The sequence below is a fragment of the Micropterus dolomieu genome, linkage group LG22 (genome assembly GCF_021292245.1).
Source record: "Micropterus dolomieu isolate WLL.071019.BEF.003 ecotype Adirondacks linkage group LG22, ASM2129224v1, whole genome shotgun sequence".
NCBI lineage: Eukaryota > Metazoa > Chordata > Actinopteri > Centrarchiformes > Centrarchidae > Micropterus > Micropterus dolomieu.
Window position 1 is genome coordinate 23499089 of NC_060171.1, and position 16356 is coordinate 23515444.

At 40.1% G+C, this 16356-nt stretch overlaps 1 protein-coding gene across 3 annotated transcripts in view; it reads right to left on the reverse strand.

Moving 5' to 3' along the window:
- b4galnt4a (beta-1,4-N-acetyl-galactosaminyl transferase 4a) overlaps positions 1-16356 on the reverse strand; it is a 149414-nt gene that overhangs the window by 11769 nt on the left and 121289 nt on the right. For all 3 annotated transcript variants that reach the window (XM_046037942.1, XM_046037944.1, XM_046037943.1), the window contains exon 8: positions 15987-16065. In XM_046037942.1, the coding sequence (XP_045893898.1) occupies positions 15987-16065 (79 nt within the window). The remainder of the gene's footprint in view (positions 1-15986; positions 16066-16356) is intronic.

Genomic DNA, 16356 nt, shown 5'->3' on the forward strand with positions numbered 1-16356 from the left:
AGAGAGAGAGAGAGAGAGAGAGAGAGAGAGAGAGAGAGAGAGAGAGAGAAGCTACAATTCTTTTAAATAGATTTCACAATTACCACGTCACTTCTGGTTACCCAGGATATAATCACAGGAGACAGGTCATTTTCCAACCCTCGGGTTGAGAATACAAACATAAACACACTCTTCAGACTCATGCAAATGCCTCCACATGGGTATGCACAATCAGTAACACCCATATACATCCAGCAATCTGACATGTTTTGTATGACATCTATATTGTATTGTACGCTACTCCTCCACACCCATGCTGACACATCAACACAGAAGCACACATATGCCAGCAAGTGCACATACATAAAAGAACAACAAACAAGGACACACGTGCGGCATCACGCTGAGCAGCAGCAGGGAGCAGCTCAGCAGGCGACCCAAGGCTTCAACATTGTGTCATTATTTCTGGGTGACTATCCTCAAGGTCAAATCAGCAGGCTGTCACTGCCTGACTCAAGGAAGCACAAAAAAGTGGTGGTCACATATGTAGCTGTAACTTAAGGAGGTTTAGTTTAACACAACTTAAATAACACCAAAAAAAAAAACGACATTAAGGAAACTTAAATAGTGAACATCAGCTGTGTCAGTGATGCGTGAATGAATTGAAGATGTGCACAATTGAGGCAACTAAATATAACAAACCCAAAACATAGTGGAAGAGAGAGGAAAGGCAGAAACCCTGGCTGATTGGTCGACAGTAGTTTATACAGAACAGCAGGCTGTCAGACCAGGTGAGCAGAAAGAACATTTTGACTTGCCATAGTAGGAAAAGTCAGGGTTGCTAACAACATTAACAAATGCTCTGTTGTCTTCAAGTGTCCCATTAAACTGTGATATTTTTCCAGAGCACCAGCATGCACAATAGAATTCAGCCATCATTGGCCTGATGACCTTTGTCTCCAGCCTCCAGGCTCTCATAGAGCGAGTCTTCAACCATCCCAAATTTGTCTTGAATTTTAAAAACAACACAGCGCTTTGTGTGAAAGTTCACTCGCTAGCCTTTTCTTAGACGCTTTAAATTGTGGTTTGCATGGTGTTTCAGCTGCATGTGTGCATGAAGGGAGACACTGGGTCCATTCTTTTCAAGGCTCAATGAAGTGCAACATTTGGCTGAGATCACATCAACCCTTAACACATAAACTCTTGAAATGCTGCATGCGCACCTGTGGGGCCTATTTCACATCTTTGTTGGGATTTCTCCTGTTCATTGTCTGGCCCCATAGATCCTCTGATTAATTGCTCCAAGGGAGATATTGACCTGGCGTATATCTTTGTGTGTTTGCACAAGTACAACAAATAGTGTGTGTTTCACGATTTATATCCCGGTGTGGACTGTATATCTGAATGCACACTAACCGATGGGGACTCGTTACCATGAAGTCCCAATGGGTAGATACGCTTTTTGAAGGTTAAGACTTGGTTTAAGGTTTTAGATTACAGTTGGGTTAATGTTAGAATTAGGGTAATGGTTAATGTTAGGGTAAGGGGATAGGGATAGCATTATGTCAATGAGATGTCCCCATGGGGATAGTGGAACAAGCGCGTGTGTTTGTGCATGCGAACGTAGGTGTGTACTCTGTGTGTACGGGTGCGTCCTCTGTGAAATAATGTTGAAAGGGAGCAGCAGGAAGAAGCAGAGGCCAGCTCGCTGGCCCCACAAGTTCAACAGAGAGGAAAGAAAATCAATATCCACAGGGAAATAATAAAAAATATCAATCGCAAAGCAAAATGGCAATGGGGAGCCAGCAGTATTGTTTCATCACGTTTCATCATGCCTGGACCACCCAGCGACATCAAGTGAGGTTTTGATATTGTTACATACACACAGACATAGCCAGGTAGTTTGCCTCTGGTTCCATCAGGCTTAGGTAATTTTTTTTTATCCCCCAATGATTAGGAGTTTATTGCTTCCAATAGAGCAGACTTCTAGCTGTTGTTGTGTTTGTTTCCTTCAATTCAATCGGCTGCGCCAATGCCTAAGGCAGTATGAATATGAAGTTGTTTTGTTAGGCTGACACATAAGAGGTAGTGACATAATGAAACTATCTGACTTTTTCCACTTTATGTAAAAATCAATTCAGATTTGATGTCCAATAAGATTTATAAAAAGTAAACACTTCCATTTAGTGGTCTCACAGTCCTGTCCTGAAATTTATAGGGAATACATATTTTTTGTATCCTTTTATCTTTCTTACTGTAATCTGAGGCTCTTTTTGCCACTCAGAACCTTCCAGCACATAATAAATAATGAAATGAATATGGAATGAAGGTATTTACTCCAGGAACAGAGAGGAGGAAAGATGTTTCCTTGAATCAGACAGCTTTAACTAGACAAAGACAGTCCAGATGTTGACAGAGATGTTCACTGCATGCTTTCTAGCTGTTTTCTCGCTCTTTCTCTGTGTCTTACTCAGGCAAACCTGGCCTTTGGTCCAAATTGGTAGAGTGGTAAACAGAGAAAAGTCAGTGGCAGAGTGGACAGCAGAACAAGACAGATGTTAACAGGCCTGACGACACCTGCCTGAGGGGGAAAGGCAAGACAGGACTGGGACTACACTGTTTGTATTTTTTTATTTAACATTTATTTATTCAGGGAAGGCTGGACGAGCTTGCATGGTCATTCAGAGCAGCAGCCTTTCAACAGTTACACTGATTTTTTGAGGGCAGGAGATCCAGGAAATTGTAATAAGGTCAACTACCACATGAGCCACTTTCCAAATGTTGTGGACGATGCAAGATTGACAGGTGATCAATATTTTTCATGGTGCAAAGAAATCCAGTGAAAAGACCAAAATGGACAATGAATTTATCCCACTAACAGATATAGCCTGTGTAACCATTGCCTGATATAGACCTCCATTGTTGTCCAAAAACTATTTAAAACAAATAAATGAACCACATGTATGTACTGGATGTCATGTTCCGTCACACCATAAAGAAATGTACTCTTTAAAACAACAAATGGCTGAAAATATTCCTCAACAATAGCATTATTTACTATTATTTGAGTAACATGATCTATAACGACAGGTGCAGACAGATCCAAGATAACAAAGAGTTTTCCTAGTTGAATTGTGAGATTTGGATCATGAATTGAAGAAATAAGTAGTAAATATTACTTCGGGAGGCTTGTTTGTTAAGTCTCTTGGTGTCTTTAGTTAACCACTACTTTTAGTAGGACACTCCACGCTAATTTTGTTAACAACTGATTTAGTCGTGGAGTGGAGAGAGAAGAAAGAAGACACACAAGAAAGTGAGAGAAGAAACCTGCAGCAAGTGGACCCCAGTGTACCAATGAGCTAAAAATCTCCCAAATACCTAAAAAAAGACACATATGGCAAAATGTATTGTTGTAATCCTATATACTGAGAACTATCTCGCAGCCAGGGTACAAAACAATCACACGACACAAATAGAGTGGAGGTTGTTACAGAGAAAAAGTTAATCAACGTTCCTTTACCTACCATTCTGTCTGTGACACTCATTGTTTGAGTGAAAGGTAGAACACAGCACAAGTGCTCTCGTCGACCTGTCTTTGTGTTTGTTGCCAGACAACTGTCGTAGATGTGGTGACTTCACTGAGAATGGCATGCTGCTATAACAAACAAAGAATTATATCCTGTAGTTGTGGTGCAAAAAAGGCAAAGTAACAGCTAACAAGCTAATGAGAGAACTTATTAATTACCTTTGAGTGTTTGTCTCTTGTGGCGTAGTTTGGTTAGGTTACTTTAAGGGAACATGCTACTTTTTATTCTATTATCATTAACAGAGGAGTACACCATACTGTGTATATGTAGCAACAATTGCTGAGGCCAGCAACTAGTCTCATATTAAACGATGGAGAGTATTTACAGACATCTGTTAAATATGTTCTTTGTAATCTAAAAGGAAGGAAATTAAAGGAACAATTTGGTGTTTTGGGAAATACACTTGTTTGCTTTCTTGCCAAGAATTAGATGTGAAGATTGATACCAGTCTCATGTTTGGTAAATGTAAACCTCCAGCAGGAGCTTATCTCCTTGGCATCAATAGTGTCAACAAGAGAAACATTTTTGTTTGCTTTTTGCTGGACGATCAAAAAAAAAAAAAAAAAACAATGTGGGAAAGCAGTAATATTTTACTGAACATGTTTTGTTAGATATAGCTGGGCATTCAAGTCAGTGTTTAAGACCTGATTTCAGCTGGCTTTCTGATGCAGCCAGAACAACCTAGAGCTTAACACACTCATAACTATGGAGATGATCGTGGACGTCAAGAGGAGCCCCCCCACTCTGCCCAACAGCCCTGTGTCTGCTGTGGAATCCTTCAGGTTTCTGGGATCCACTTTATCCCAGGACCTAAAGTGGGAGCCCAATACTGACACATCACATCAAGAAGGCCCAGCAGAGGCTGTACTTCCTGCGCAAGCTCAGGAAGCTCAACCTGCCTAAGGACCTGCTGATCCACTTCTACACAGCCATCATCCGTCTGTCCTCTGCACCTCCATCACTGTCTGGTTTGTATCTGCCACCAAAAAGGACAGGGACAGACAACGGACAGTCAGGACTGCAGAAAAGATCATTGGTGCCAACCTGTCCTCCATTCAGGACTTCTACATTTCCAGAGTCAGAAAACGGGCAGGAAACATCACTGCTGATACATCTCACCCCAGACACAACCTGTTCCAGCTCCTCCCCTCTGGTAGGCGCTACAGAGCACTGTACGCCAAAACCAACAGACTCAGGAACAGTTTCTTCCCACAAGCCATCACTCTGATGAACAGCTGACTTCTGACTCACGATGTCAGGAACAATTCCTGTGCAATAATCCAGTAACTATAAAATAAATCAGCACCTGTTTACTGGTTACCACTTATTATTTATTCATCATTCTCTATTTCAGAGCTGTTCATACTGTTCATTTTGTATATTGTATATACTGTATACCAAATCCACCTACAAGTACATAACACCTGCACTTAATACTTATATCTATTCTAGCATCCTTTGCACTATGCATTGTGTACATGCATGCATGTATGTGTATGTGTACCTGTATATCTCATCCATACACATGTACATAATAATGATAATAATTTTACTCGTGCATCCTTTGCACTCTGCTCATTGCACTACTGTCTCAATCTGTCTATATTGTTTTGTTTACAGTGTACATATATGTGTTCTCTATACTGTAGTGTGTGATTTTATTATTGTATTATTATTTTATTGTAAGTAAGCTCATCGTGAGCATTGTACAATCCTGAGTCAAATTCCTCATATGTGTACACCGACTTTGCAAATAAAGCTGATTCTGATTCTGATTTGCTGAATAGGAATAAAATATGTAAGATGACAAGCAATGACAAGAAAAAGTTCCATTTGCTGACGGGATGCAAGAAAAGTTATGACAGCTTTGGTAGGAACAGAAACAAAGTGTAAATTTTAGTATTGTAATGGGATGTCTGGAGCGAGGAGCTATGGTGCTGCCCACTGACAGGCAGCCTGGCAGCACAGCATCAAGGAGAGACTCCTGACAGGCTCTGAACAGATACCTCGCCAACAGAGCACAGAAGACACATAAGCCTGCTGGTGTTTTGATGCTTTGCTGATACTGTTGTAGGATCTTCATACAATGAAAGTTGTAGTACAGCAGATAGTAATCTAACCAAAAACAGGGAAACAAGAGCATAAAGCTCCTGACTGATTATGCTCTTGTTTCAATTGACAACTAAACAGATCTAAACACTTACATGCTAGAGGATAAATGCCACCCTCCATTCCCTGTCACACTGACATGAAAACAGTGGCTTGTTTTTCATGTCAGATCATGTCTTGCCTGGGGAGGAAGGAACAATATTCAAAGAGAGATGAGGAGGTGGATACAGTAACGGGGTGTTTGATTTTCTATGTTGAATTAGACATTAGCCAAAGTCTCAGACCAGACGTTTCAGAAAGACAAATGAGCCCGATATCCATAGCAATTACTGGCGCGTCGTAGTCTGTGCGTCTGCAGCCATGCCCTGTGTGCTCTGAGGGGAAACCAGTTAGTCACACTAACGCTCTCACTACATTCAAATCAAGTCAAACTTACATGACCAAATGTCCTAGCACGCCTCTTTAAATCCCATGAATAAAGCTTGTGACATGCAGAGGTACTTTGGTCAACATAATGCTCGCTGGAAAGGAGAAAACACAGGAATAACTAGCAGGACCTGAATGCAAATGGAGATAAAATAGAGACAAATGATTTTTTATGGTTTTGGACTAAGTGAGCATGACAGCACATACCTGACTGAACACGTAAAGCTTGCTGTAATACAGTATATATGATAATATATAATAGCATTAACACAGCCAATGGCTGATTCAAAAACATCCTATGATAAAATACATTAGCAGAATGTAATCTGAAACATTCAACATGACCTGAATACGCTAACAACAGTGTGCCTGCATGTTCTACTATTTGAACTCAAGTTGCTTGATAACATATTGAATGACATATGAATCAAAAGGTGCAGTGAACATCAAAACTGTACTCTGTACTCAAGCCGTGATCTGGGTGATTCTAGGATAATTTCACACCAGAAAAACGGAATACTGAGAAACTGCTACATGCTCGAGGCTATTAAAATGTAATGAACTACTTAAAGGTGGGGTATGCGATTCTAATCCCATACATGTATTTTTGTCAAATTCTGCGAATATCTCCTCACGGCCCACTTGCTGTCCAGTCAATGTGTGTGTGCACTGAAAAAAATTCTGGTGTTTTGAACGCAACCCTGGCCCAGGCCGAGCTGCACAACACTAATCCAGCCTTTCCAGCCATGATTCTGATGATTATCGAGATTCAGCTTACTTTTTAGTTAGCCACAATATCCTGCAGTTGTGATGATAGCTATATTGGCAGGAAAGTTGTCAGTATTGCTGGTGTGCTGGCTCTGGGAACTGTCCACTTCTCTGCTAGCTTTCGCAGCAACACCTGTAGCGACTAGGGATGGGGGTCATTAATTTTAACAACCTTATTGAGTCTGCTTAACGATCCGATTCTTTATTGATACCACTATCGATACTTTATTATTTGGTGACGGTTATTTGGTAAGACGAGACCCAACGGGCACAAGGTAGACTTGCACGGTATGAGGAAAATATTCAATGTGCGATAACATTGTTATATACTGAGATGACTTATGACTTGCAATAAATAAACAAATTAATTAATTAAAGTGTGCATATTAACTGCCTGGTTGTTTTTGAATTAAAAGAATAAAAACTCCGTCTGTCTCTGTACTTCCTCCACCTCTCTGCAGTTATTCACTGCCTGCAGGTAATGTTACCTGGTCGAAGGAGGAGAGGTTGGTTTGTCTCAGCCAGCAGCTTTTTCACAAAGTGCCAAATTTTAAGACTATAGACCAGTCTATGCTGCAGACAGACAGCTTTCTATTTAGCTTGTTTTTAACATTTGGCTAATTGTCAAGTTAATGTTAGCACCATTTCGAGGAAAACAGACCATAAAGCAGAGTATGCTTCAGGGCAGGATTATCTATGATTGACAAGCCGTTACCATGGTGAACTGTCAAACAGGCTAGAGCATAGACTGTATATAGAATATATATATCATATATAAAATATAGATATATATATGACACAAACACACATACGTTTTGATTATTTTACGCTTTAATTACTTGTTTAATGAAATATATGGGGTTGATTTTTCTTATGTTGTATGTATGATGCTTTAGCAATATTTTTGTTACACATTCATGCCAATAAAGCTAATTTGAATTGAATTAAACGTAAGAAATGGACGTAGTCATCGTGACGTCACCCGTTGGTTTGTGGACTGCCGTTTTGAAGCTTCGAGTTTGGCTGATAGGTGGTCACTTATATACAAACACAATTTCTCCCCTCACAAATGTTTTATCTGGAACAACAGGAACATCATACATAGAAACAAGACTCTCTTTATACAAAACTGGTTTAAACATGACATTGTACTGGTAGCCCAACTGTTAAATAACTCAAATCAAATTTTAACATATGAAGACTTCACTCATAAATTTAACTTCCATCCTCCAAGAAAAGAATTTGACGCTATTCCCAATGGGATCATAACCTTACTTAGAGATTAGAAAGATTTGGATCAAATTAATGAATTTTTCTCCAGCAGTGTTTCAATAAATGGTCTATCTTTTCTAGACAAAAAAGTCAACAACAAAGTAATTAAGAACCTTTTATGTGCAAAATCTATCCCTGCATGCAGGTACAAATGGACCCCCCGGTATGAAAATATTTATTGGAATAGAGCATGGAGTAACCCACATAAATTTTTAATTACAAACAAAGTTAAAGAAATATCATTTAAAATTCTTCACCATTGTTACCCCTGTAACGAGATTATCTCGAAATTTATCCCTACTGTAGACGAAAGATGCTCCTTCTGCTCACTGGAAACAGAAACGTTGGACCATTTATTCTATAGCTGTTCACATAGCTCTTCTCTGTGGAATGATATGCAATGCTTCATTAATGGACACTTTGACTCAAACGTACACTTATCCAATTTTGACATTTTCTTTTATTTTTCTGATTCAAACTCCTCTGTACAATACGCAGTCAATCTATTAATCTTGCTTGGAAAATTCTTTATTCATAAATCAAAATTTATGAAGAACAAACCTCTTTTCAATGTTTTTAAATTTGACTTAAAAAATTATATAGTCTGTATTTCTGGATTAAAGGGTAAATCAGCATCAAAATGTTTACAACATTTATCTAATATAACTTTATAATTAATTTAACTGATATTTATTGTGTGACACTCTGGCTGTATACTTTATTTATGTTGTTTATAATTGTTTTTTTTATTTTTTTCACTGTTTCTGTTTTTTCTTCCTTATGAAAACGTGAACTGTAACTATATAATTCTTATAATTAAAAAAAAAAACTCGACAAACATACTTGTCAAACTCGACAAGTATATCCAGCTGCAGCCCGCGGACCTGATGGAAGTTGACGGAAGTTGAACTTCCAAATATGGTTTGTCCCAGAAGACACCGCACATAAAACGTGATGACGTGTAAGGGTTAATCTCGGCTGACGTACAGTATAGATCGTAATATTAACCGTTTTATTCTTTAGAGGCCAACAACAGAACTTTAAATACACTTCTGAGAGGTTTTGAGGCGAGAAATCAACTGTGTAAATGTCGAATATCGGCAATCTGACGAAAATTGACGGCGAATCGAAAATGTGTTCAAACGTTTTCAGAGTTGACAAGTGCCGACCATGGTGCCGGCGGGTGTCAATATATAGCCGCAGTAACGTTAGCGAAGGACAGGAACAGGAACACAATGGAAGTTATCTGCTAGCGGCCGATGTGCGCCACTGTAGGGTTAACATTAACCGGTTGACATGCATACAATCAATAACTTTAGGCACACACCCTGTGATGGTTAGGGTAAGAGTAATATACTTCGGGGGGCTGTCAGAAATAGTTAGCCAGCTAGCTCCGGTTAGCTCCCCCAGGTCCAGTCACACAGACCACTGCAGCCAACACAGCAGACGTGTCCAGCAAACGCTGAACGATAGTGTCAATGTTCGTAACGCTATTCTATCATTAAATTGTCAATAATGTTGTATAGTTTTAACCTAAAATATCAAGATACATCTGGCTCGTGATGTAAAGAATATTCTTGGTTTGTAAAATATACAACAACAACAGTATGAATTGAAACACTGCTTTATTATTATCATTGTGCTATTATAAATAAATATTTACAGTATTAATATACTATAATAATATTATATAATTATAGTATAGAATAAATATTACGCATAATGTACAGTGATTGGTTGACTTTTTTTTTTTTTTTAACGGCTCTGCGTGTGCCGAATGGCCGAGATAAACGTCATCACGTTTTGTGTGCGGTGGTTTATGGGACGAACCATATATTACTTCCGTCACGTTTATCTGGTTTGTCTGCGGGCTTCAGCCGGACCCTTCTCAAACTCGAGGCTTCAAAACGGCAGTCCACAAACTAACTGGTGACGTCACGATGACTACATCCACCTCTTATATACAGTCTATGGTAGGAGCCGACAGAGAGCAGTAGAGGCTGCAACCTGATGAGAAGCACTCCTGGCCCGTTTAATATTGCATTTTGCTGCCATCAATAAAAAACATTAGTTTTTTTATCCATCGCGTTTCAAGTTAAATCAGATTTGACGCTCGAAACATAACGTAACATTGTAGGAATCGCTAGTCTTGATAGCAGTATTGATAAGCTCAGACCATATTGATTTTCGGGTTTTGAGAAATTTTGGAACCAGGTCCTTTCAGAACCGGGTATCAATCCCCATCCTTAGTAGCGACAGTTTGGTAACTTAGCTAACGTTAGTTACACTACCTGCTGTGCCACTATCTGTTCACTCTATACCGTGGTATTTGTCAAGGTATTGGATTTCTCCAGAATAGCATACCCCATTTTACGTCACAATTTCCAAATATTCCACTTTTCCATAGATAACAAGCAGTGTCTCTGCAAGATTCAGTGGCATGCAGAGGCACAGGGTAAAATATAATAGAAGTATATACAAGTTAACATGAAAAGGACACAGTGAGTGTGGGTGATGGGATACTACTCCTTTTTAAAGTTAAAGTGGTGTGTCGTGTGTGGGATGGTGCGCTGATCAAATCGGCATGATGACAAGTAAAAGCACTGGCATGGTAGAAAGACAGAGAGATACAAACATCAGCTCTTCTAACAGCTTTAAATCCCTGTAAGTTCAAAATGTGAGGGTGTTCTTCCAGTGGTTTTACGAATAAGAATAACATGAATGAGAATAATATGTAGTTATACGATGAGATCTTCTCAATTATGAGAAGCGATTCCATGTCTTTTATCATCCTCATAAAGAGGGAGATCACCCTGCAGTTTTTACAGTCATATTAACTGGCACTGATGTTGCCCTCTAGAGGATAAAAGTACAAAGGACATAGCACTAAAAAACACCCAATGCCATTAAAGAGCTATTGTCAGTGAGGTTAATGCTGGTTTTTTTCCCCCATATATTCTTATACATGACCTCTTGGAATGAAGGTGCCAAAAGACAAGGGCAAAGTGAAATCTCATCTCACAAAAAAAAAATACTGACATGGCCATATGGTGGCCTGAGCAATGAGGAAAAGATGAGGACCACCTATAGACTCTGTACACCATCAAACACAAAAGTGAGTTCATCTTGATCTGGGATCTTAAAATGCGTGTCAAAAGGAAAATAAAATAAAATTATGGGAGGAGAAAATCAAATGTGTTTATCGTAATGATAAAGAATGAAGTAAATAAGACAAAACTGACCATAAAATGAAGTTCAAAGTATAAACAGTATTTGGAGAAGGTAAAGGAGAATGCAGTGAAGGCATTAAAGTGAACTGAGGCAAAAAAAACAAAACTGACTTCATATGTCAGAGAGCTGCTGAACTATGGTCAACCGTAAAAGGTGCTGAAATGATAAAGAAACCAGCTGAATTATTTCCAAAGTTAAATGACACACACTATATACTTTAACTGTTGGCTCCAGATCACACACACCACTACTGATTTATATTGAGGAGGGAAAGTGTGAGGCAGATGTTGAGAAGCCTGTGCGTGCATATGTGTATGGTTGTGCCTTTACACCCATGAGTCTGCGGGGTTGGGGTAGATGGGTGTATGCGAGAGTGCAAGTGTGTGCATACATGGGTGTGTGTATTAATTGGTGGGCAGTTTGAGGCTTGGCCTGGCAGGAGTGATAAAACCGGGCCATTAAAATCCTGCATTTAAATCCCACACCCCTGGCTCTCCATAAACTTGCCGTTACTAATTAAGGCGTGACTTTCCTCTCTTCTTTCTCTCACTCCCTCTCCCTCTCAATCACACCGTTTAATGGCCATCGCTTTCCTTCGTTCTGTCACATGGCTAGCAAGGGATGTTTTCCATTAGGCTAGTGGAAAGGTCCTGTGCTTCGCAGACAAAGATCAATATGACATTTAAGAAACTTAATGAAACTACAGCTCACTACATCTTCTTTCATCTGATATAATACCTTAAAAACACAGTCATCACTCTAAAGTGAGTTTATTTGAAGTTAGTTGAAAAAAAACACTGAGGTAGAGAGTAATGGAAAGGTTCAGTCAGAGTGCAGGACAGGTTTAGTAATTTGCCTACTCATCGACTCAACAATCTCCTCATTCATTGGCCCTGCTGTTCATACATACAAATAGTTGTTTCCATCCCCTTGGGAAAGGCACACTGTATTCCTAACCTGTCTCTTCCTGTCTCTAATGCTGATTATGTTCCGCCTTGTTGCAGCTTCCCCCCCTTAATTCCTTCACACGATGGAAAAGAAAGGGGCCAACACGGAGAGAACAAGGGTTCTCTTTCTTATTTTCTTGCCAAAATGTAACTTTCCGGCAGTGCTTGTGTACTATCTGATATTTACTCCCTCTCGTTTCATTATAACAAGCACTGCTAAACAAATACAATCCCAGAGGAACAGCCCACCTTTGACCATGCAATCACAGCTTGGCACAGAACACAGAAGAAAGAGCTGTGAATCCACGCTATCTGCTCTTTAACAAATGAGTGCCTGGGTTTCTGCAGATTTATGTGAGCCCTGGGCTTATGCTGTTGTGGGCCGGTCACGGTAAATCTGCTATTTTTGTCAAGGTGTGAAATGTATTCCGCTGTTAAATCACACACAGGGGCCTTACCAAGACAGCATAGCGTACACACATACACACATTCCTGCACACAATGTTGATTTGCTGCATGACTTTTATACGCTTCATTAAATTGTTTTTACTAGTACAAACCCGATTTGATGAGGACTGGTTGAGGGTTGTAAGGAGAGAGTGGGAAAGAAAGAGAGATGGATTTCCACATGACCTTGACACGCTAGTAACATAATCACATGATCGGTTTTCTGGATGAGTGGAAAAATCTTCAAGGAAGTTGATGACATGAATAAGAAATACCACGTGGTTGAGAGAACAGAAATACTTGTGCAGACCCTGTATACAGTCATGGCCAAAAGTGTTGGCACCCCTGAAATTTTTCCAGAAAATCAAGTATTTCTCACAGAAAAGTATTGCATTAACACATGTTTTGCTATACACATGTTTATTCCCCTTGTGTGTATTGGAACAAAACAAAACAAAGAAGGAAAAAAAGCAAATTGGACATAATTGCACACAAAACTCCAAAAATGGGCTGGAAAAAATTACTGGCACCCTTTCAAAATTGTGGACAAATAAGATTGTTTCAAGCATATGATGCTCCTTTAAACTCACCTGGGTCAAGTAACAGGTGTGGGCAATATAAAAATCACACCTGAAAGCACACCTGTGAGAAATACTTGATTTTCTGGAAAAATTTCAGGGGTGCCAACACTTTTGGCCATGACTGTATATGCTTCTCCATATGCCCCATTTCTTTTCTTTTCCGTAGCATGTCTCCTCTCCTCCTTTTTGGCAGCATTTGGTCTTTGTCTTTAGATCAAGCCAATAGGCTCTGATTAAGAGACCAATACCATTAGTTTGAAGGCCGTAAATCTTTAGAGCCAGTGCAAAAGATTTGAAAGTTTACAATGTGTATTGTTTTAGTAGTTTGTCAAGTTTCTTCTACTACTACTACTTCTACTTTTGGAATGGCCAATTCCCTGTGTGATGGTCACTAGCTTCCACTGTCCACCTGGGGAAGCTGTGTGTCTCCTCTAATACATGCAATGCAAGGGTCTGTATTATTGTGGATATGTTGCTACAGGTACCAATTTAAAGATGATCCAGGTAGTCAGGATTCAATCATGTATCCATTTTAGAGCAGTTTGATGGTAAGGGTCACTCATAGTTACAAACCCACTAATAATCACCAACTCTGCCGTTCCCCGCAGTTCTACAGAGCACCTAATCATCTTTCAGCTCATTGTTTTTGTTTTAAGGCCTGCAACTTGTGGCTCACTTCCTCCACTCTTATTAACCCCATTTTCAGCCATAATAGGCAGCCACTTATTAGTGAGAAAGCTTCGATAAACCCACTATACACTACCTGTCCAGCACTAAACGGCAGGCAGACAAAGTTAGCAAGTAGCTGGTGAACATAGTGGAACATTTAGTGGCAAAAGAGCCAGACACTTCCTTAAGGAGTAGTTGGAAACCAAAACAAAGCTAAATGGGGAGTGAATGCTGGACATACACATATTTCATAACCCAAACACAAGACTCAAAATGAACACTGATGTTGGTCCCGGCTAGATGTGTAAATAGGTTGTTTGGTAAGATTATCAGAATATTAACTTTATGTCAGTTACGTCTTCAAAGGCGGCTGGGCTGCCTCCAAGTGGCTGTAAAATCAATTGAAGCAGGTTTAAGGCATAAGCAAAGATTGTGTGTGCATTTGTTTGATTTGATTGTGTCATGTGGCGTTACATTGTGTTGTGGCAAAAGATATTCAATGAGGGTGGTGCATTTTTGGTCTGAACCTATGGTCTGAACACAGCCTAATACCATCTAGCCCCTGGACCTCACCCTCCACAGAGCTACCAGATTAACCATTAAGAGTCCAGCAACAAGGACAGTGTATCCTCTCTATTTTACTCCATTATATCTCACTAGCTTAGTTTGTTTATCCTATCCAGAGGCTCTCTAAATAAAGGCGAAGGTATTTGTTTGCCGCTGGGATGTGGTTGTCACAGGCTGTAATTTATTAGTCACACTTGCACATCATCAGCAGAATATTCATAACACACCCACATCAACGTCCCACAACATCCCAGAGCAACAGTATAGTACTTAGGAGATCTGCCACTAACAGGACATTTCATATAGTTTGTGTGAAAACACACACCAACTGACTGTGCCAATGTACCATTATCAAACCAGACTGGAGGCCCAAGTGTCAGTAGAGGGTTGTACAGTACATGCACGCCGCCCTCTCACATATAAACATACACAGATAGACAGACAGACGCACGCACGCACGCACGCACGCACGCACGCACTTCGTATCTCATCGGGTTTGTGTGTAATCCTCCTGGCACCACAGAGCTATCATAGTTCAGCACAGTGCTCCTCACATCACCCTGTCAACTCCTCTTAAAACTGGCATCCAGAAGCAGCCAGTCTGAACTGAACAACAGACTGAAGTTTTGGGACACTAGAAAAAGTACAACAACAAAGAGTACAGCAGGGCTGGAAATTGTGGGCTACAGTTAAGGAGTGGTGAAGTGATGAACGGCTTTGTGGAAACATGGTGAAAGAAATTAACGTATTACACTCAGTTTATAAAGACCCAGGAAGAAACTAAAAATAATTAATTGTCAGACAGAAATACAGGTAGAGGAACATAGCCAGAGGCACTCAGGCAGAGTTTGTAGGGGATGAAGATAGACTGAGAAATAAGTAAAAAATCATTAACCTTGTGGGTGCAAAAATGACACTGACGTTTTGTGAAAGAAGAGAGGAACTCCAGCAGTACTGCTGCTGCTCTGCTGCTGCTGATGGTCACCATGATGACGTTAACCTGGGGCTTGTTAAGAGATTCATTCCATACACACACCAGTGATCTCTTTTTATCATTTGCCCTCCCACTCAAAGTACAGGCACACACAAGGCGTGTGGGCTCTTGTTTGAAACTTCATCTCGAAATTAAGCCCCACTCATCTCTGAGCTTTGCCTGAGGTGCAGAACAGCACTACTGAGAGAGAAATGGTGCAGAGGAGACTCAAACTGAACGGGGGAAGAAAACAGAAAGTTAGAGAAGAAGAACAAGTGTAAGTGTGGGAGAGTATAAGCCGGAGGAGAGTCGTTACAGATGGAGGAATGGAAAGAGGACAGAAGAAAACTAGTTGTGAGATTTTTAAATGACACAGACAGAGAGGCAGAACAGAGGAAGTGTGCTCCCATGATTGGATGGGTCCACTTACCCCAACCTCCACATGATCCGAGCCCTTGTCATCCTGCTTATGGAGGATCTCAAAGTAGTATTGTCTGGACGAGATTAGGCTGAGGGGAGATGAACAGAAAGAGAAAGAGAGAGCTATCGTTAGATAGTTGATGATGATGGAAAAAAAAACTAAGTCACTGCAGCTCCCTTCACCTTAGGAGCCATCTCAGCGACCTTCACTTATGAAAACATGCTGACTGTTATTGTGTGGAAGCCTACCAGAAATGCAACTGGGAGCAACTTTTGCTCACCAAAATCTAAAGGTATGACAGAATTTAATGAGACTGCAGTGGAGTCAAAAGGTCACCAGTTTGACTTCAAAAACATCTATTGGACCTGAGCATAAACAG